The 22,597-nt window shown below is 50.3% G+C and overlaps 1 protein-coding gene across 5 annotated transcripts in view; it reads left to right on the forward strand.

Moving 5' to 3' along the window:
• The window catches only part of USP53 (ubiquitin specific peptidase 53), a 47,124-nt gene extending 24,783 nt beyond the window's left edge, over positions 1 to 22,341 (forward strand). For 4 of the 5 annotated variants that reach the window (XM_036450052.2, XM_036450050.1, XM_036450049.2 and 1 more), the window contains 8 exons: positions 444 to 593; positions 6,598 to 6,760; positions 7,346 to 7,502; positions 9,007 to 9,125; positions 10,585 to 11,284; positions 12,201 to 12,277; positions 20,387 to 20,477; positions 21,138 to 22,341. In XM_036450052.2, the coding sequence (XP_036305945.1) occupies positions 444 to 593; positions 6,598 to 6,760; positions 7,346 to 7,502; positions 9,007 to 9,125; positions 10,585 to 11,284; positions 12,201 to 12,277; positions 20,387 to 20,477; positions 21,138 to 22,074 (2,394 nt within the window). In that variant the 3' untranslated portion in view covers positions 22,075 to 22,341. Of the gene's footprint in view, positions 1 to 443; positions 594 to 6,597; positions 6,761 to 7,345; positions 7,503 to 9,002; positions 9,126 to 10,584; positions 11,285 to 12,200; positions 12,278 to 20,386; positions 20,478 to 21,137 lie in introns of all 5 variants that reach the window. The other variant, XM_045586047.1, reaches the window with a different exon arrangement.
• Positions 22,342 to 22,597: the final 256 nt, after the last annotated feature.

Below are 22,597 nucleotides of genomic sequence, written 5' to 3' on the forward strand. Positions count from 1 at the left end.
ATCGTAACTGTAAATGTGAGCTGCTTGCTTATATGCTTTTACCATCTTAGTTAACTATTTTGAATTGGTTGATGTTACAATTTTTTAGAGAATCATCTTTTAGGTGACACAAGTTTTAATGTATGTTCGAATATGTGATTCAATCAAGAACTATCAGAAAGTGGGGGATTATTTCATATTTTGAGTCTGTAGATGTAACGTGTCTGTTCTCTGGAGACACTGTATTACTGGGCTAAAGTTAGGGCCTTCCTGTAATGCCCTGGCAGGCGATTGGAAGTGTAACTGGGGGCATGCAGGGCCGTGGTGCCTTCACACCAGGCAGCGCTGGGTGGGCAGCATGCCCAGGAGGTGTGTTTATGGGGCGTCAGATACATGATAGCACATCACTGCTCTTCACTTTTGAGGATACAGTCCTAACTGTGCATTGCTAATTTTTCCAACAGCTGTTTTATAGGGTTACTGATGAAAATGCCAAAAACAGTGAACTTCACCTTGTTGGTCTGATATGCTACACCAGCCGGCACTACTGTGCCTTCACGTTTCACACCAAGAGTTCCAAGTGGGTGTTTTTCGATGACGCAAATGTGAAAGAGGTAGGTGACACTTCTGTGAACTGGGATACTTACTGTGACTTACGCTGTTTAGGAATAAATGTTGTAATAATAATCTATAATAATAAAAGCATAATATGCTAATTAGGCCTGATATCCTTCTGGACGACCTTTTAGACAAAGCCGGGTCTGCGAGGGAAGCTCAGGTCCCCGGTGCTTGCTAACAGCCAGAGGAAAGCCCAGGTCCTGGGTACCGAAGGGAAGCTGGTGCCAGCAGCCAGGGGAAGGAAGGCCTGCTCTTGCACTAATTTCATGCAACAGCTTCTAATCTACACCAATAAAAGAGAAATATGCAAATTGACTGTGCCTTTGCTATATCCACCAGCCAATCAGGAGTAAGTTATACAAGTTAACTCAACAAAGATGGTGGGTTGATTCGCATACGCAGGTGCCAAGTGGCTGGGGATGAGGTGAGATGCTTGCATCGTTGCCATGGTGTTCTGCACTGCCCCAGCCACACAGGGCCTCTGAGCAACCTGGGAAGGCGGGGCCAGAGCGGAAAGAGATGGCTCCAAGGCTGGAGCTGAAAGAGCCGGCCCCGAGGCCGGTAGCCAGGGAAAGGAAGGCCCATTTTTGTACAAATCTTTGTGCATTGGGCTTCTAATCTATACTGATAATAGGGTAATATGCTAATTAGACTTCTGGTTGTTTGGTCCTCCTTCCGGGAAAAGCCACGGTGGTGGAGGCGGAGGCAGAGGTGGTTAGGGACAATCAGGCCAGTAGGGGAAGGTCAGTTAGGGGTGATCAGGCTGGCAGGCAAGTGAGCGGTTAGGAGCCAGCAGTCCTGGATTGCAAGAGGATGTCCAACTGCCCGATCCCTGAGGGATCCCGAATTGGAGAGAGTGCAGGCCGGGCTGAAGGGACATCCCCTCTCCACCCGTGCACGAATTTAGTGCACCAGGCCTCTAGTATCGATATAATAGTGACAGTGATAAAATAAAGGTTTCTGTATGCAGGCAGTCCTCAGGTTACATCTGAGATCCATTCCTACGGCGCAACATAACTCAATTTCTCCATAAGTTGGAACCCACCTACATAAGTACCTTTGTCACTCATATGGAGCACATACACAGCAGTAATGAAGTGAAAGTGTAACAGAAAATTAAAAGAAAGATAATTCCTCTGAAACTGGTTTGTCTCAGTGGATAGAACGTCGGCCTGCGGACTAGAAGGTCCCAGTTTGATTCTGGTCAAGGGCATGTACCTTGGTTGCGGGCACATCCCTGGTAGCTAATCGATGATTCTTTCTCATCGATGTTTCTAACTCTTATCACTCTCTCTTCTTCTCTGTAAAAAATCAATAAAATATATTTAAAAAAAGATAATTCCTCACCTTTACTTATGTTAAATAAATAATAAAAAACAAAAAAGCACATATGTACTAAGTAACTGAACAACTGAATGACCAGTTGCTGTGATGTGCACTGATCACCAGGGGGCAGACACTCAAGCAGGGGCTGTATCCTGGCGGTCAGTGCGCTCCTACAGCCAACTTCCTGTGGTTCCTCCTGGCTGAGGGACTCTACCCATGCATGAATTCGTGCACTGGTCTCTAGTAATTATATAAAACTAGAGGCCTGGTGCACAAAATTCATGCGGGGTGAGGGGGTGTCCCTCAACCCAGCCTCTGCTTGCTCTGTTGGGATTTATGTATCTTCTATAATTGAAACTTTGTAGCCTGAAGCAGAGGTCTGGGCCAGCCAGGGTATGCGGAAAGCTTGGCTTCCTCCATCGCCGGGGAAATCCAAGTCTCCCTCCTGCTCTCTGTGGCTGTAGCCATCTTGGTTGGGTTTATTTTCATGCATATTGGCTCCTGATTGGCTGATGGGTGTAGCAGAGTGATAATTTGCATATTACTCTTTTATTAGATAGGATGATTATTAGAAGTAAATGCTTTTATAAAATAAGTGAATTTAATGACAATTCTTGGAATCCTTTTATTAACTTGAAATCTGATTTTTTCTAAGCTGAATCCATATCTAGAATAATAAAAGATCGACAAATAAATGTTAGTGTAGCCACCAAGGATCCATATGTACCATCCTTCTGTCTGGTACACAAAAGATTTGGACAGTTCACCAAAGGAGATAGGTGAATAGCTCTTGTGATGATACTTGGCATGATTGGGCACAAAGAGACACATTCAGTTCACAGTGAGGTTCAGACTCAGCCGTTAGGAGGATAAATCCCAAAGCCCGACCTCACTGGCAGTGTGGATAGCAAGCAGCCAATCCCTGACGCAGGCGCGTGGCAGTGCCGACCTCACCCGGAGGGTGGAGGACATCGAGCAGCCAGATCTCCGATGCAGGCGCGTGGCAGTGCCACATGGAACAGCCACCTTAGAGGTGTGTCAGCGTCTTGCACGTGTAACCTTACCGTGCAGCCAGCAGCACCCCTCCCTGAGAATGTGCCCCCACACAGTCTCCCTTGAATGTCCGTGGGAGTCTTATCCTGTAATGTCCATCAGTGCGTGAGCAGATAACCACCGCGTGGTCCAAGCGCAGTGGAGCCTCATGCCCCTCAGACAGCAGTGAGCTGACAGGTGTGGGACATCTCAAACCACTGTGCCGATGACAGAAGCGAGACTCACGGCCAAATACCAGTTCCACTGACGCAGAATCCCCTGGAAGGAGGAGAGCATGACGGAAGCCACTGCAGAGGGGAGCGAGGAGCGAGGCTGCACGCAAGTCTGTGTGCACGTCAGAGCGAGGGGCTTGCACAGTGTACCAGCGTAGTTCATGATTGTTCTTAGGAAGCCAATGGGGAACTCTGGTACTTACGTTCTAAAAGCAGCTTCGCTCGGATTCCTTCAGGCTTTGCTGTAGCAGCTTATTAAGAGGCTCCGCCTGATTCTGTGCGCAGCGCCTTTGGCCATCCTACTGGCATCCACGTCCTTTAAATTGTCAAAGCTTGAAGGAGGACCTGGGTGTGCAGTCACCCTGTGAGTTTTATATTTGTTTTGCTTTCATGTCACACTAGTTCCTCAAGTATGTCAGCGTCCCAGATGAGGAGGGTCAGCGGCTAAGTGTGTATCATATTTTCCGGCGTATAAGACGACTTTTGAAACGAAAAAAAGTCAACCAAAACTCAGGGGCAAAAGACCAAAATTGCACAAAAATTACCTGCAGATCTTGACGGCAAAGTAAGTCTTTTCTTTGAAGTGGGAGGTAGTCTTATACAGCGAATATAGGCCTAAACCTATGTTTTAACTGTAAAATTAGGGGGTCATCTTATACGCTGGAAAATATGGTAGTTTAAAAAATTCCTCAGACATTTTTACAGCCCTTCCTTCCCTGCAAAAGCCACCATTCCAGAATGCTTTAGTTCCTGTTCGTTCGGTTCTGTTTTGTTTTTAAATCAACATTATCCTATCTAATAAAAGAGTAATATGCAAATTAACCATCACTCTGCTACAAAGATGGTGGAGCTCATAGTAGAGTGGGGTGCTGACCGCAGAGGGAGGAAAGGCTGTGGTCAGATCGCTGGGCTGCTGTGCTGGGGGCGTGCTCTGAGCTGCTGCCACGCGGCTTGGGACACGCTTCCAGCCCAGCAGGCAGAAGCCCAGCTGACACAACCGGGCCACTGGGCTGGGTGCTGCTCAGAGCTGCTGCTGTGAAGCTTGGGGCATGCCCACGGCCCAGCAGACAGAAGCCCAGCTGACAGCGGGGCTGCTGGCCCTAGCAGTCCCCAGCAGCCCCAGCCAGTGGACAGAAGCCCTGCGGACACAATGCAGGGGTCCTCTGTGCGTGAGCTGCAGAGGAAACACCTTTTCTGAGGACTCAGTGGCTAAGCTCCCTGCAGGCTCCCTCTCAGTGTTCTTTGTGACTTGGGTAATAAGAATGCAAGAAGGTGGTCTAGGGGTTTTTCCACCTCATTCCTGGAGGGAAAACTAAGGTCTGCTGCTGGAGGGGCTAAGAAGTGTCATATCCTGCCCTAGCCAGTTTGGCTCAGTGGATAGAGCTTCAGACTGTTGATCACAGAGTCTGGGTTCTATTCTGATCAGGGTCATGTACCTAGGTTGCAGGCTCCTCCCTGGCCAGGGCTCATGCAGGAGGCAACCAGTCGAAGTATCCCTCTCACATTGATGTTTCTCTCTGTCTTTCCCTCTCTCTTCCAAGCTCTCTAAAAAGCAGTGGAAACATATCCTCAGGTGAGGATAAAAGAGAAAGGTCATATCCTATGAAAGACACATCTTAAAAACGCCTAAACAAAGTTGTCATTTTTTCTTGGTGAAGGGACTAGAGTTGGTGTTGATGAAAAACCTTGGCAGCTGTGACAGTGGCAGCAGCAGCAGGGTGATGGCACTGGCACCTTCCCCTGATCAGCCCAGTCACCTCCTGCAGAGGAAGGCCAGACTCTGCCTTAGGCCTGCTCCCCATCAGTAGGACATCTCCTGAGGACTCCTAGTCTGTGGGGGATTGGGGAGGGGGGCAGGCTGGGCTGAGGGACATCCCCTCCCAAGTGCACGAATTTTGTGCACCAGGCCTCTAGTAGAGGTATAACTTACAAACATTAAAGTGCACCCATGGAAGTGTTTTGGCAACTGTATACACATCTCCACACCATATAGCACAAAGCATACCCTTCCCCTGCATGGTGTCACATTCCTGGTGGGCCCCTTCCCTCCATCCCCCCTCCGTGCGCCCCGCCCCAGGAATCCTGATGCTCTGTGGATTGTTCTGCTCCGTCTTCACCATCGTGGGAATGGCCTTCCCAGTACACATCCCTCTGAGGCTGGATGCTTCATCAAGCACATACCTTTTAGGATTTTCGCGTGCGGCGTTCCGTCCCGCGGCTGTGTAGAACAGGGGTCCTGTTCAGGTGGGAAGAGTCTGGGAGTGAACACGTTTTCCCATTGCTCCCAGGACCAGGGGGGTGTCTGGGTGTCTGCTGCGTGTGTTCAGCTGTACTTGACCTGACAAATGCTGTCCACAGAGACTGAGCATAGCACCCCCTGCTGGGAGTCTCAGGTAGCCTTCCAGGAACCCGGGGCTCACTGTGGTTTTCCCTGCTCTTCCCTTTGGTCAGCAGGAATCTGCTTCCTGGCCATTCTTATGTCTCCAGTGACCTGTCGGTTCAGATGATTCGCCCATTTTTCATATTGGATTATTCCCTTCTTAATGAGCTGTAGGAATTCTGTACCTGGCACAGTGCCCCTTTATTGGGTGGGGTTTTTGTTACGTTATATTTCCATTTTGTTAATAGTGTTTTTCATGGGTCAGAAGTAATTTACTCATTTCATGGAATCCAATTTTACATGTTTTCTTTGGTTTGATGTCCTATGTAAGATATTTTTACTTTCCTTGGGGTTAATGTTTTCTCTCATTTTCTTGTGTAAACTGTAGAGATTTTACGTGACTCCTGAGTTCATTTTTGGGCTTCATGTGTAGTTGTGTCTTTTCTTTTTCCTCCGATTGCTGTAGAATCATTTGTGGAATTGACTTATATTTTCCCATTAAAATGCCTTTAATCTTTGTCAAAAGGCAGTTGACCATGTGCATGGAAAGCTTTCTAAAATTTGTTATCCAAATCTTGATATAGAGTGTATAATTTTTCCCATCAATTTTTAATATATATTTTTCTTGATTTCAGACAGGAAGGGAGGAGAGAGATATAGAAACATCAATGATAAGAGAATCATTGATTGGCTGCTTCCTGCACGCCCCCTACTGGGGATCAAGCCCGCAACCCAAGCATGTGCCCTGGACCGGAATCGAACCCGAGTCCCTTCAGTCTGCAGGCTGATGCTCTATACGCACTGAGCCAAACCAGCTAGGACAGCCCATCAATTTTTTAATGTTAATGTTTGAAGAGTTCTTAGACTCATTAAATAAAATAAAGTTACTCATATAATACAACGCACAGCTGAACGGCTGGCTAGCATCTGGATGTTGTTAAACATCTTTAATATGCAAATCAATTCAGTCCCTACCTTTCCGGATAGCAGGCTGCTGACAGGTTGGTTTTGCTCCCTGTGGTTTTAAAGGTAGGAACACGGTGGAAGGACGTGGTCTCCAAGTGCCTCCGGGGCCACTTCCAGCCCCTGCTGCTGTTCTATGCCAACCCCGACGGCACGGCCGTTTCCACCGAAGACGCGCTCAGGCAGGTGGTCAGTTGGCCGCAGCAGAAACCCGGGGCGGACAGTATGGGTAAGTCTCGATGTTTAGTGTTTTTCTTTCTCACAGTCACACTAGGAATACTCATATCCTGTATAATAAAAGGCTGATATGCAAATAGACTGAACAGCGGGACTACAGGTTGCTATGACTGTGCACTTAACAGGACCACGAGGTGGCTGATGCTCAACGCAGGAGCTGCCCCCTGGTGGTCAGTGCGCGCCATTCAGCCAGAAGCCGGGCTGTGGCAGGAGTGCAGCAGCAGTGGCAGGAGCCTCTCCCTCCTCTGTGGCAGCGCATCATCATCATCTTCCCTGACCAGTGGCCTCACAGGCACCCTGGGAGCCACCCATGACAGTGGTCACGTGGGCACAGAGGGGCTGCCCAGCTGTGAGCTCTTCCTAGCAGGAAGCTGGGATGCAAAGCGAGTTGGTCCCTGGGAAAGTCCAGAGCAGCGGGGAGTCCGTGGGCATTGCACAGCACGTGGAGATCCTTGGGAGATGTCACGCCTCTGAGTTAGCAATTGTCCACAGCATCAAGCATATCTGAAAGGATGACTTGGCGCCTCCTCTGGTAGGAGGAGGAAAGGGATGATGCGTTTGTGCTTGTCTTTTGTAGGATCTGAAACGCCCTCGATTTATAAGTCAGAGAATCCCAAAGAGAATGGATTTGGTGGTCAGGCCAAACCGAGAGAAAGCCAGAAATTTCAGACAGATGACATTTCATCCTTCAGTCGGAGCCACAGCCAGGCGAGCGGCGGCAGAGGAGCAGGTAAGTGTTCTGACTGCGTCTTCGCAGGCCCCGAGGAGGCGAGCTTGCCCGGGAGGGGCCAGGCGACAGTAACAGCAGCAGCAGAGCTCTGCCTTCCCACTGATGGGGTCTCAGACAGGCAGCCTCATCTGGACAGCCCGACTCGCCACTGCCCGAGCTCATGGCTCCGAGCCCTCGTGGTGGAGGCAGTCTGGGCTGTTAGCAAACACTGGCCTTGCCTTCATGGTGTCCGTTACCAACTCCAGAGGAAAGACACGACTTAACATTCGGCTCACACGCCAACACCAAATTACACTCCGTGACTGCAGTGGTAGTTAACAGCTACTGTTATAGTTTATTGCTAACCGCATTGTTATCCTATTATTGTCATCCGCAACTTTGATTTTCACAGCAGCACAGCTTAGAGGTACCCTAAACTCCACATGGGTAGGTGTTCAGGATGATTTGTAAGCAACTTAAAAAAATTAGTTGTTGTTAATCCTCGCCCGAGGATATTTTTTCATTGATCTTTAGAGAGTGTGGGAGGGAGGTGGAGAGACAGAGAAACATTATGTACGAAGACACAGCAATCGGTTGCTTCCCACATGAGCCCCGACTAGGGCTGGGGATCAGGCCTGCAGCGAGGCACATGCCATTGGCAGAATCAAGCCTGGGACCCGCCCGTCCACAGGCCTGCGCTCTGTCCACTGAGCCACACCAGCTAGGGCTGTTTTTTTGTTTGTTTTTAAAATTGATTTCAGAGAGAGGAAAGGAGAGAGAGAATTAGCCATCTGCTGCTTCTTGCATGCCCCCCCTCCTGGGGATCAAGCCTATGGGAATCGAACCATGACCTGATTCATGGGTTGACTTTCAATCACTGAGCCACACCAGCCCGGCAACTTTTTAATATATTAGTGAAATAATGTCTAACAAAAAAGATAGCCCATAATCAAGGAAGGTGAGATTCAGAATTAACAGTCATCAACAAAGTACAGGAAATGCTTTTTAAAATTCTGAATGGAAATATACCCCTTCCTTCTTATGTATTGTTGATACTTTTAGATTAAGCCATTATCTGTTTTCCTAAAGATACCTGGTTTGAGCCCAGGAACTGTGTGTGTGTGAACACAAACATGACATCAGGCAGCTCGGCACACTCTGTGTCTACATTGTGAGGGATGGGAACTTGGGCAGCTTGTTACTTCTGCTTCCCAAGGCAAATGTGCCTGTGCTTATGTCCTCTCACCAACGAAGTGAGTTAGGACACATGGCGACCGTCATCGGCCTTTAGCTCTTACATTTCAACAGAAGCTCACTTCCCTCGCACACCCACTTCAGGTGCTTTACAACAAGTGTTTTAGTAACACTCGTCTCCGTTGTCAAGAGAATCACACTAACTTTAGTTAGACATGTGTGCTTTGTTTGAACACAGAGGTCTTAAACGTTCCATGCAGTTCAGTGTGTGCACGTAGTGAGCAGCTAGAAAGCCATGTGCTTCCTGACCGGATGCCTGGTTCCCCTACAGCCAGGCCGGCTCCCGGCGACGCCCGGGAGAAGATGAGGGGCCTCTCCAGGGAGTGTGCCCTGAAGGCGCTGGAGCAGAGGCGCCTCCTGTGTGCACCACGGAGGGATGCGGGTCGGCACCCAGGTGAGGAGCGGGGGCGGGCAGGCTTGCTGGGAAGGGCCGCTGTAGCCTTATGTGAACACTGCATTGTGCAACTGAATACAGTTCAGCCATGTTAAATACATCCTATGTGTTTGTTTGCATACGGTAATATGGCTTCTCTAATACTCCTGTTGGACCTGTAGGTAGAAAATTTTCATTCTTGTTTAATTTTAATCTGGCATACTTCGCTGTTTTAGCTTTAAAAAATGAATAAAAGTTAATTTAAAAAAAATTTTTAAATATATTTTTATTGATTTCAGAGAGGAAGAGGGAGAGGGAGAAACATCAATTATGAGAGAGAAGCATTGACTGGCTGCCTCCTGCACTCTCCCTACTGGGGATCGAGCCCACAGCCCAGGCATGCGCCCTTACCGGGAATTGAACCATGCCCTCCTGGTGCTGAGCCACACTGGCTGGGCAATTTATTTAAATTGTCATTAAAATTATTGTCAGCCCACTGGTGGTACCCTCAGTGACGGGCTCGCTTTCCTGGCACCCCGACCTCCCCTGGTCGCCATCGTCATCTCGTTTACCGCCAGCCTGCCTGTCCCAGCGTGTTCCCTGTGGCCATCCGGTCTCACCGAGGCTGCAGCCTGTAAACAGAGTGCGAGGTTAACCTTTGTGTGGACAGCCACAGCAGAGTCCTTTCCGGGAATCGCTGGGCTAAGGGTCTGTTTTGGACTTGGTTGCTGTGGCTCAGTTGCTTTCATAATGGGAACCCGTCCACGGTCCCCCCACAGCGACTGGGCGTCTATCCCTCCCCCTCCACAGCAATCATTCTCACAGACATTGGACAGTCTGCTGGCATAAGAGATAGAACATTTTTAAAAAAATATATATTTTATAGATTTTTTACAGAGAGGAGGGGAGAGAGATAGCCAGAAACGTTGATGAGAGAGAAACATCGATCAGCTGCCTCCTGCACATCCCCCACCGGAGATGTGCCCGCAACCAATGTACATGCCCTTGACTGGAATCGAACCTGGGACCTTTCAGTCCGCAGACCGATGCTCTACCACTAAGCCAAACCGGTTTCGGCATATTTTTGTTTTTTATGATAATCATTAACCATGAATGAGGTTGAATACTGTTTTTTAAAAAATTATCCTATGATCTACTTGAGAGATACTTTTAAAAACCAGTATGTAACATCTATAATAATAAAAGGTAAAATGCTAATTACACCAGCTGTCATTCCGCACATCCTTCCTGATGAAGCCACGGCCTGAGGGAAGCAGCCCATGTCCTGGGTGCCTGCTGGGAGCCGGTGCGGCAGCCGGGAAAGGAAGGCCCCAAGTTTTCGTGCGCTGGGCCTCTAGTTTAATTTATAAATGCCTCAGTTAGCGCAGGACTAGCGCTCTGGATGGTAGAATCTGGGTGGGAGTGGCTTGTGACAGAGTGGCCCTGAGAGTAGCATGTGTCTTTCCCTTTTGTTTTAAAGATGCGCTGGATGAAGACCTGCCACGTGTCCAGCCTGGATCACCTCCTGCCCCGAATGGCTTGCGGCAGTTCGGCAGTCGCCCCGCATCGCCCAGTCAGGGGCGGGTGCCGTGCGGACAGGCCCCCCCCACCCCGAGCCGGGCGCCTGTGCAGGGCCCGAGTGTGGGGAGGCCCCCGGCTCCGGGTCCAGCGGAGCAGACCCCCCTGGCCAGCCCGGAGCAGGGCGACAGCGGCCCCGGGTACGAGACAGACAGCAGCCTGGACTCTCGGGGTAAAGGCAGCAGCCGCCGCAGCAGCAGCAGCAGCAGGAGCCGGAGCCGTGGCTGGAAGCCCATGAGAGAAGCGCTGAACGTGGACAGTGTCTTCAGCGACAGCGAGAGGAGACAGCACAGCCCGCGGCACAAGCCCGGCACCAGCCACCCCCCCAGGGGCAGCGGGGACCAGGGTCCCGGCCGCTGGCCCACGGAGCCGCCCCAGCAGACGAGCTTGATGACCATCTACGAGGACGAAGTGCGGCAGGAGCTGGGCAGCAGGAGTTCCCTCCAGGGCCCGGGGAAAGGCCTCGTGGACACGGGCGTCCCTGCCGATGTGTGGCCGGGGCCGAGGACCGAGTCCGGCTACGAGAGCAGCGACCACGTCAGCAGCGGCTCGGCCAGCCTGGACTCGCCGGGCACGGACGGCGCCGGGAGCGCGGAGCCCAGGTAGCTCGGGCACGGAGCCCGCCGGCTCTCGTTAATTATTCGAAGTGGTTTCCAAAGTCCAGGTTCGTGAGGTGTGATGGGAAGAACGTGAGCTCACAGGAACGACCCCCGGGGACACTCTTTGTTCGTTATGTCAAGTTTTTATTTTCAATGGTTCTTTCCGATCCCAACACACAGCTGTGTAGGAAATGGAGATAGAGGAATGCATTCTCATGGTCAGCACGTTGGAAACTATTGGAAGATGCCGCAGGGCGTAAAGCACAGCTTTAAGTGGGTTGTTTAATTCCTCCAACTAGTTCATGGCTATTCTCCCTCTCTGATGTGTGACTCGGAAGTGGGGATATTTCACACTGTCACAACCCCTGCCGTGGAGTGTGGTTTTCCTCAGAGCGAAGCATGCAGCCAGGCCGTAGGTTTGTGCTGTCGCTGTCCTGGGAACCCTGTCCCCAGCCTGCTCAGCAGCTGGCTTTGTGGGTCAGACTAGCAACTGTTTCTGCTTTTAATTCATCCAAAACATTCTGATTTGATATTAGATGGTGTTCTACCACCTGCATTACTAAAAGGCCAGATTTGCAGAAATCAGCTGCCCATGTTCCATTACCATGGCCGGGAACTTGTTGTCAGCCTAGTTGCTCTGGGAAGGGGTTGCTCTGGGAAGGGGTTGCTCAGGGAGGTAGAAAGGTTCAGGGCTTCGTAGCCTTGGGTTTTAATTATTGGGCAGATTAAGTTTCCTTCCTCGCCCTGATCTGCTCTGCCCTGAAGTGCTAGGGCGGTGAGTGTCTGCTGAGAGGTAAGTGAAATTGTATGCGTAAACCATTGCTTAACGGGTGTTGTTTCTTTCTTTGTCTCAGAGGAAACTGAAATAATAATTCATGGTGGCTGATGAGTCTAGTGTGTGTTTTGTTCTATTTTTTAGTGACCAGAGTAAGATAAGCAACCGAACTGCAGAGCGTGTGAACGGTACCTCCCAGCAGAGTAAAAGCCACCTGGAAGGTAAGCTTTTATTCACATAGATTGCACTTGTGGTCCTAAGAGTAAGGAAGCTAAAGCAGTCCTGTCCCTGAGAAGTTGGGAGCCTGAGGTGGAAGTGGCGGAGCCCGTGCTGGGAGCCTTTGAGGAGACAGGAAGGGGAGTGTCCGCTCGGTGAGGACAGCAGAGTCCAGGGAACAGGGTCCTAGCGCAGTGTGTGTGGTTCATGTCGTGTGCGGGACCACCAGCCTGCTGTTGGACCCGGTGATCACGGGCCCCAGCGACAGGATCCCATCGGTACTGATGCTTCTCTGATCACCGCCATATGGGCATGGGGGTACCCCCCCCCCCACGCAGAAAATCACGTGTTTGTTCCTAAAGCTTCACCTGCACTCACAGCACTGGCCAGGCAGGCCTCGGCCATAGGCCTGATTGCAGAGGGAGGGACCAGTCACAGGGCCAACGCTGAGCTGCCGTTTGCACGACACCCTGGTGTCTACCACAGGGTCAGGGCAGAGAGAAACTGGTCAGCAGCTGCGCGGCAAGTTCACTCTGGAAACAGTGGGCAGGTGGGAGAGTTACTCCAGTTCCTGTCAGCAGCGAGTAGTGGCCCGGAAGCCAAGGATGTTGCAGGGGGTGGGGTGTATCATGTACAGAACTCGGCACTGCTGCCGAGGGGCCCACGGTGTCTGGGAGGCTCGGGGAACCATGAGCAATTACCATTGAGGTTGCAGGAACCGACAGTAGAAATGGTAAAATTCAGAGGATTAAAAGGGATTTAATTTTTCAAAATAAAGAATAGCCATAAAAATCAAACTTTAAAGCTTTTTTTTAGTGTTTATCATCCTGAAGGCTGTTGTGGAGGTTATTGTTCAGGTGGCAAACTTTGAATGTGGTTAAATGCTATTATTTTATTTGCATAAGGGTATAATATCAGAAGGAAACACTGATACTGAGGAAATAACCTTCCTTTCCCATATAAATGTCTCGCCTGTTTAACAAGTCTGATAACGTCTGGTGAGCAAGTATTGCAGGAAGGGCTGGCCAGAGGCCACGGCGAGGTGGGGAGCGTGAACAATGACCCCAGTGCAGGATCTTGGCAGAATGGCGCTGGCCTCCCGGAGTGTATCTCACAGGTCGGGGCCTGCGGCCTGGAGTGAGAGCGTGAGAGTGTGCCTGGGTTTCCCGGGGCTCTGAGAGGGCAGGCAGCCCTTAGAACATGGTTCTCTGCATAATTTGCATTGGTTTCAGAGAGGAGGGCAGGGCGAGAGAGAAACACCAATGGGAGAGTGAGTCACTGATTGGCTGTCTCCTGTACGCCCTAATGGGCTCAGTTTGGCAATCTCTGTAATGTGATGCCACATTTATTTTGTTTCTGAGTGTCCCCGGCTGCAGAGGGTAGTGATGGCACACAGCACGACCACATGTTGTTGTCGTTTTTAAAACTAAGCGTTTGGTATTGAAATTAAGTTTGTCGCAAACAGGCCTGGGAAGTGGATTTATTAGGCAGTTAGGGATGTATGCCTAGATCTCAGGACAGATGTTGTATTTGGACTCGTCAGCACGTATGGGAGCTGAATGGCATGGGCATGAGCTGTAGCACTCAACAGAACTGGAGATGTGGAAGCAAACAATAGAAAAAGAAAGGAAGGATCTTTCATTCATCAGTTTATTTTGTTCATTAGATTCCACATATGGGTGGGGTTTGCTGGGTGAGAAAGGTGAACCAGGACAGGGAGAAGGAGTCATGTTGGGGAAATGTGAGGAGTAGCTGGGAATGCTGAGAATACCCAGCAGGAGGTCATCCTAGGGGACCTGGGGAGCTTCCTGAGGGGTCAGGGACGCAGTGAGCAGAGTAGGGTTAGATGTCCACTTCAGCAGTGGTCCTCAGGGAAGCCCGAGAGCTAGCGGGCTGGCGGACATGAGACGTGCAGCAGAGTGAAGCGTTGGGAAGTAGGCAGTGTTCTTGGTGCTCACTCACGTGTCAGACCACGGGGGAATGTTCACCAGAGGGTATCTGGGAAGGGTACAGGGCTTAATCTTTCAACTTTTCTGAACTCACTGAAATTATCTATACTACAGACTGGGTCAACCGAACATCTGGTTGTCCAGTCCTCCTTCCTGACAAAGCCACAGTGGCAGGGGGCTTAGGCAGAGGCGGTTAGGGGTGATCAGACCAGCATGGTAGCAGGGACCATCAGGCTGGCAGGGGAGAGCCGTTAGGGGTGATCAGGCAGAGGTGGTTAGGGGTGATCAAGCAGACAGGCAGAGGTAGTTAGGAGCAATTAGGCAGCAGGCAGAGTGGTTAGGGGTGATTAGGCAGGCAGGTAGGTGATCGGTTAGGAACTGATGTCCCAGGTTGTGAGAGGAATATTTGACTGCCAGTTTAAACCAGCAGTCAGGCATCCCCTAAGGCACATGTGTCAAACACAAGGCCCGCGGGCCAAATCCGTCCCGCCAGGCCTTGCAATGTGGCCCGCACCGCGTTGTCATCACTGCACTCCGCTGCGTTTCCATCACAATGACAGTTTATGACTGTTCAGTAAACCATTCGGCCCGCGATTTAGGCTGGATTTTAGATTTTGGCCCCTTCTCTGATTGAGTTCGACACCCCTACCCTAAGGGATCCCAGATTGGAGAGGGTACAAGCCAGGCTGAGGGATCCCCCTTCCCATGCACAAATTTCATGCATCAGGGCCTCTAGTGTGTGTGTGTGTGTGTGTGTGTGTGTGTATACCTAAGCAACCGTTAAACCAGGCATCCTCAAACTTTTTAAAGTGGGGGCCAGATCACGGTCCCTCAGAGAGCTGGAGGGCCAGACTATATGAACTACTAATTCCTACTGTAACACCTCGGCTGCACTCACTGCCCAAAAAACCTGGCGGGCCGGATCAGACTCCTCTGCGGGCCGCATGTGGCCCGCGGACCGTAGTTTGAAGACGCCTGCGTTAAACCATTCCACCAGTAACTATGATGCACACTGACCACCAGAGGGCAGACACTCTGACCAGTGGTGTTAGCTTGCTGCTGGATTCCAGTTGAGCCAATTGGGATTGGGTGAGACAGGCTGGACATGCCGTGGAGCCCTCCTGCAGCCCCTCTTTGGCCCTGATCGTGCACTGGCGGGTTCCCTCAGCCTGGCCCGTGCTCTCACAATCCAGGACTCCTTGGAGGATATTGGATAGCTGCTTTCAGCCCAATACCTGCAGGCCAGACGGAGGGACCCCACCGGTGCACAAATCCATGCACCAGGCCTCTATTTTCAAATAAAAAGTATTCCCAGTAGAATTGAAAGTAAATAACAGGGAAGTAGAGATGTGGCTTTACCACGTCTGTCCAACCTTGGCTGGGAACAGCCCAGCAGCGCCTGGAGGAGGAAAATGAAGGCCAGAGCTCAGTTTGGCAATCGCGTCAAGAGTAAGGAATAAGGATGCCCTAGGAGGAGGAGGTGTGAGGGCGGGAGCTGGGCGGGGCAGGATGGCCAGGGCGAGGTGTCTGGAGGGAGAGCTGGAGGGAGCGAGGAGGAGGCAGGCCTGGGTGGAAGGACGTGGGGCCTCCTTCCCTGTGCTGTGCTCAGTGGGGTGTTGCAGGAAGTCACGCCCAGTGGTATCTCTCCAGGAGCTGAGGGTATCTGCTAAGTCATGTATGCTCAGCTATTACAGATTATACACAATAAGTCTCAAAGGGATTATTAGGCTTTTCAGAAAACTTTTGCCACCAACTTTGGAGTCAGCAATCCTTGGCTCAGTCTCAGTTGAGGGTAGAATTCAGCCTTAGTTCAAGCTGAGAATCTGGATCTTGGAAATGACAAGTTAATCTGTCATTTAAAAAATCTGTTAATTCGCTGACTTTCTTACAAAAAAGTCTACTTCCACTCTGTTGATACTGTGAAAGAGACTACCCTTAATAGTGTTAAATCCAGAATCAATAAATGAAAAAAAATTTCATTGGAAGAGTTTGTACATGTGCCTGTTCACTTTCTCTGAGGTTTCCCCAAAAAAAACTGCAGTGTATTGAAAACAACCCATAATAATAAAAGCATACTATGCTAATTAGACCGAACAGCCAAACGTCCTTCCAGACAAAGCTGCGGCAGCTGGGAGGGCAGTGGCAGCAGCACGGAGTGATCCACTGGTTGCCTCCCCTGAGGGCTCCTGGGCTGAGGGGGCAGGCTGGGCAGAGGGACCTCCCCCAGGGCATGGCTCTTTGTGCGGCATCAGAGTGTGTATCTGGAGGAGGTGCTTTCGCCTGTTGACTGGTTCCTGTGATGCCACATTTATTTTGTTTCTGAGTGTCCCCGGCTGCAGAGGGTAGTGATGGCACACAGCACGACCACATGTTGTTGTCGTTTTTAAAACTAAGCGTTTGGTATTGAAATTAAGTTTGTTGCAAAATAGCATTATTTATTTTTTGTTTAAATTGTAATTCCAGTGAGAAAAGTTTCCAACTCTTGTCTTTTTATTTTGTATCATCCCAATATTTAGTTCCCTGGGAGTGTTGGTAAAGTAGCCACTCATGCCCTGACCGCTGTGCTCAGTGGATAGAGCGTTGGCCTGTGGACTGAAGAGTCACAGGTTTGATTCTGGTCAAGGGCATGCACCTTGGTTACGGGCACATCCCCAGTATGGGGTGTGCAGGAGGCAGCTGATTAATGTTTCTCTTTCATCAATGTTTCTAATTCTCTATCCTTCTCCCTTCCTCTCTGTAAAAAATGAATAAAAAAAAATTTTTTTTAAGTAGCCACTCATTCCTGCAGGATAAATTTAGGCAGAAATAGTTATCCAGTGAAATTCTGTGCTTTTTCTAAAGTATTCAGACCATATTTGCATGTCTTATCATTGTAGACCATGTCATTAATTAGTATATGCCTGCTCTTGAATGGTTAGGCTTTGTAACAGTAGTGTTTCTCTTCGTGCTGAAATCTCCAGACAGCGAGAGGGCAGTTTGGTTTTATGGCTCCTTAAGTCTGTTCCTGAGTGCTGGGCTTTGGTTTTTGGTTTTTTTTGTTTGTTTGTTTGTTTTTTAATATATTTTATTGATTTTTTACAGAGAGGAGGAGAGAGGGATAGAGAGCTAGAAACGTCGATGAGAGAGAAACATCGACCAGCTGCCCCTTGCACACCCCCTATCGGGGATGTGCCCACAACCAATGTACATGCCCTTGACTGGAATCGAACCTGGGACCTTTCAGTCCGCAGACCAACGCTCTACACTGAGCCAAACCGGCTTTGGCTGGGCTTTGGTTGTTTTGTATACAGCGTCAAAGTTAGCATTTTCAGTTAAAGTGCTCTGCCCTGCCATCATCCGTGCCAGTGCTAACGTCGGTCTGTTTTAGATTTGCAAAGAACCTGGAGCCAAAATGCCCGTAAAGACACATGGATGTCTGTCAGCAGGAGAGGAAAATAACGCATCTGTTTTTAAGGTAGTGGAATTCTGAAGTCAGACCGCTTGGTTGAATGCTTGCCATAGTGACGGACATTCCACACCCTCACAGAGCCTCTGCTGCCCGCTGCTGCCTGGGGAGTGTGGACACTTGGGCAGAAGGAAAGCGTTCTTTAAGAATTGTTTATTTCTTGTGTGTGTGTGAGTCTGTTAGACTTGAAATTATGTATAAGCTAAAAAGTAAAATAAATATTCTAAAGTTAATATCAAAATGGGTAGGAAATTATAATGTAATTTTAAATTACAAATGTTTCAGGCTTTAAATATTGAAAAATTAGCCAGGTTCTTTTGACATTACTTTTTAACCATAAAGTAGCACGGGAGGGGGGGAGGCTTAGTTTTTTAGTATCAGACGTCTGGGGTGGCGGAAGGTAAAAAAACGTATGGCAGCTTGCTTCCGCACTAAGACTGGGGGAGTCACACCCTTTTATTCAGGCGGCGCCAGCGTGGTGCTCGATGGAGACCTGACAGGTGGGGAGGTCAGAGACGGCTCAGGGTCCACTCCCTGGCCCGGGCCCAGGAGCTGGGCCACGGTGGATGGGGGGCTGACCTAAAGGAGGAAAACGGCGATGCCCAGGCAGTTGCTTGTTGGTTCTGTGGATTTCCATTGTGTGTCCTCCGTGTGCTAGACACAGCTGGCCCCTGGGAACCAGTAACAAGTGAAGAGCTTCCTGGTCTGGTGGGAGCCAGACCTGTGGCTCCCCATTCCGCTGGGAGGTGTCAGTACGTGTGAGCAGCGTCGCAGAGAAGTATTGAATCCCGTGAATAGTACACAGCTCTTGCTTGGGAACTGCTTCAGGATTTAACTTGCAGAACTGATCAAAGTCAAATACAGAGTTTTTGGTAGGGTAATATTTAGATGTTTGGATCAACTATGGATTCCACCTGAATTCTGAGGGACAGGGTAGTTTTTATACATATACCCTGAAGATCAACTTAGGGATAAAGGGTTCTATATTATGATAGAGTTCTATATTATTGTTTAAAAAATAAAGTTCTGTTTTAATACCTTTGTTTCATTTTCTTTGATCTTTAATTTGGTGTGCATGAGGAGAGGAAATTGAGATAAATGAACATGATGAAAAGGTCACCTAAAATAAGGAGAATACAAAAACTTAGTAGAACTGTACAGACTATAGGCAATTAGTTGAAAATGCAAGCTGATGCCATGTATTTCACCTTGTGTGGGCACCAACATCGTGGGACTCGATGTTCAAACCAGCGGCCCACTTCGTCAGACAGATGCTGTGGATGACCTTGAACTGAGGGCACATGCCCACGAGGGCTCCAGGCGCTGGGAGCCCCCTGTGACTGCCGCCTGCCCACAGCGGAGCGTCGCTGGGCCGCCTGCCTTCCTGGGCAGGAGAGGGGAGTGTCTCAGGGCATGGCTGCCGGAGCTCTTAGGACGCCAGCTGTTTGAATGGAGAGCAGTGGTTTACAAGCCTTTTAACCGCATGTCATATTGTTACAAAACACCAAGGACCTCTGGGTCATACCTATCAATACTTGCTCTAGTAGGCATTAGGCCAAACATTTTAAACATTTATTTACTCGAAGTATGTCTTACTTTACTCACACATGGTTTTATAACAGCCATGATCTTTACTTGGATTTATTGGTTTGCTAAATTATGTAAGTCTTCTAGTCCTTGACACTTTTATTTTTTTAGGAATAGTTCATCCTTACTCCCCCTCTCCCCCCCAGTTCTTTACCACCCTGTTGCCGTCCATGCTGTGCATATGAGTATGTAAGCTCTTTGGTGTCTCTTCTTGTCCCCCCACCCCCATATCGAGGTATGTCAGTCTCTTCCATGCCTCCTTGCTTCAGGTGTTATTTTGATACTATCTTTATATATCCTTTTTTAAACCCTATTTGTTGATATCCCCACGACTTTAGCAGAAAGTCTTTGTAGTTATTGGGAAGCTAAAAAACTCACAGAGGTAGATAATAAGTTTTTCAAAAGTCTTACTTCGATCTAAAAGCTTGAATTTCATCATTGGCAATAAACACTGCCAGTTGGTTTTCTTGGAGTCACATGTTCACTTCTTTAACATTCAAGAAAATTTCTGCCAAATAACCAAGTCTGATAACCCACACTTGTCATCGTTTTCAGTAAAAATGGTGTTCACTTGTAGAGAGTCAATAAAGTCATTATTATCCACTTCTCACAACCCACGTGGGCGGTCAGGGTGGGGGTTAGTCGGTGGTGGTAGTTGGTGGCGGTCAGGGTTGGGGTTAGTCGGTGGTGGTGGTGGGTGGTGGTGTATCGTGGCCCCCGGGGTACTCCTACCTGTGAGGCAGGGAAATCAGTCCTGTGGCCTCAGTGCTAAGGGAGCGGCATTGTTGGCTGAGGGCCCGGTCAGCCGTGACTCCAGGCTCCCACCGAGCCCTCTGTATTCCAAGTGAGGGTTCTGTACCTCCTTAGGTGGGCCTCAGGCACGTGGGACACGGGCACCTGAGACACAGGCACCTGGGCCTCGAGCACCTGGGACATGGGCCCCAGGCTGTGCCCAACCAGGGAGAAGAGCATAATTCAGGCATCCCTGACACTTGGAAGTGGTAACACGTTGAGGGAAGAGCCATTCTGTGGAAAGGGCCGGAAAAGAGGTGCTGTTTGAGCTGAGTGCTGAGGAATCAGTTTGTTAGTTAATCGGAAGGTTTTTTAATGCTCCCCCTTTCCTCCCTCCCCAGGCTGTAGAAAAGAATTCAAGAACTTGGAAGTAGGCTGTAAGTCTCATGACCCAGAATCCCATCCACAAACGAAAACCCCTGTGATAAAGAGGTAAGGAGAGGCATTGGGAACAGTAATGTCTTTTCCTAAGGGGGTGCATCAGAGGAACGCTGTGCTCACCAGAGGCCCAGTGCACACTGCCATCCGCAGCCGTGGTCTGCGGCATGGTGATGCCCATCTTTTTGGGGTCAGCTAGCAGGACGTACACTAAGGAGAGGGGCCACGGGTGCTACACAGTTGTTTCAATCCTCATAGATCCTTACAAAGTGGGTGGTATTTTGCAAGAGAAGATTTGGGACTTAAATGAAGTAATTTGTCCAGAGTAGGGAGCTCAAACCTGACTGCAGCTCTCGTCTGCCTAGCAAAGCCTCAGCTCCTCACTGTGTAAGGCCCGTGATAAAAATGGCCGGGTGAGCAGAAGTATTATCATCTCCACCTGGGATGTTAGTTACTACCTAAGTAGACGTTATCTTGGTGAACTAGATTATTTTAAATTAGTGCCCTATGCTTACGTGTCAAGATTAAAGTCCCTCCGTTACTATGAACTCTGCAGTGCTGGTTGGGAAGTGTCTAAGGGGAAGGAAGTGTTTGCTGGGATTATCTTCCTGAAGTCACCGAACGTGTCTGCTGGGCGGTGAGGTGAGCAGCCAGCTCCTCCACTCCGCATGCCGCCACGTGGGGCTGTAGCTTCCCTTTGTGTTTCCACTTCAGGCCCCGCGGACGCGAGCCCAGCGGGAAGCTGCTCCCTGCGCCGGGCCCACCTGTCCTCCGGGACCTCGCAGCCAGTGAGCACCCCCCGACGGGGGAGCAGAAGCTTGAACAGGCCAGCGAGGGCCAGTTTCCCGCGCGGCCAGATGGAGGCAGTTCCGAGGGGACAGGTTTACGTGCTCACACTGATGCTAGTGCTGCTTCTGGAATGAGAACGAGCAGTGATGAGGTCTCACCAGCCTCGGTGTGGCCCGTGCCCGGGAGAGCTGCCCCCCTCGCCCGGCAGTGCACTGCCACAGACTCGTGTCACCCAGAGGCCTCCCCGTCCAGGGGCCGCGGGGCTCCGTCCACTCACAGAGCCGATGATTGCCAGGTGCCAACACTCACTTGCCAGAATCCACCCCCCCCTTTGCCACCAAAAAGGTATGCTGTGCCCGGCGTGCCACAGCCGGGGAAAACCGGCCCTGAACCAGATGCCAGGCCCCCAGAGGCGCCCAGAGCGCGCTCTGCTGGCCCTCCACCACTCCGTGCTGGGACGGCGGCCGCACCGGGCTCCACGGCGAGCGCCCCGTCCAGGGACGAGAGGCCCAAGCAGCCCGTCCCAGTGCGAGAGCGCGTGGGCACCCCCCGGAGCCACCCGGCCAGTGCGGCCAACTGTGCCCCAGCAGGTCTGGGTGCAGGGGGCACTGCTCTGTGCCAACCAGCAGCAGACCGGAGCCCGGCCTGGCCCGGGGACACCGTCTCCCTCACCACCTACTTCTCCGTCGACAGCTGCATGACCGACACGTACAGGCTGAAGTACCACCAGCGGCCCAGGCTCTGCTTCCCGGAGGGCTCCGGCTGCGGGAACTCGGCCCCGGGACCTGCGTTGCTGGACAGTCTCGGGACGAGCTGCCCTCCTGAGCACAGACACAAGCCCAGCGTCCACTGTGACAGGTGAACCACGACCCGCAGCCTCACACTCAGGCCATCACAGCATGGGGAGATGGACGGACCGCACTTAGTGAACCATGAGGTTAAAGCCATGCTGTTTCCAAGTCATCCGTCACTTTAACATTCTCTCGTACGTTGTACCTCGAGACAATCAACTTACTGGGTTTTAGAAATCCCGTTGAGTCATCTTGGCTTGCCTCGAAAAACAATCAGGGATGTGCAAAAAGTCACTTATTGCATGGTGTGGCTGACTAAAAATGGAGCCTGTCCCTTTGTGGTTGTAGAACCCCGAGAGAAGAGTCAGACCTCGTGTGTGGAGATGGCTACACCGGCTGACGCAACAGTGCCCGGGGGTGTACTCGGTAGGCAAACAGGCTGGGCTTTCTGAACAAGGACTTTCTCATGGGGCCAAAGGACACTTCGCCTTCCCATGGGTTCCGACTTCTGGGATAGTCGGCTACATGTGACCTCTCCATGTCTTAGAAAATACCGACTCGTGAAATTGATAGCATTTGGGGGAAAAGCCTTAA

This window comes from Pipistrellus kuhlii, unplaced genomic scaffold (assembly GCF_014108245.1).
Source record: "Pipistrellus kuhlii isolate mPipKuh1 unplaced genomic scaffold, mPipKuh1.p scaffold_m20_p_21, whole genome shotgun sequence".
NCBI lineage: Eukaryota > Metazoa > Chordata > Mammalia > Chiroptera > Vespertilionidae > Pipistrellus > Pipistrellus kuhlii.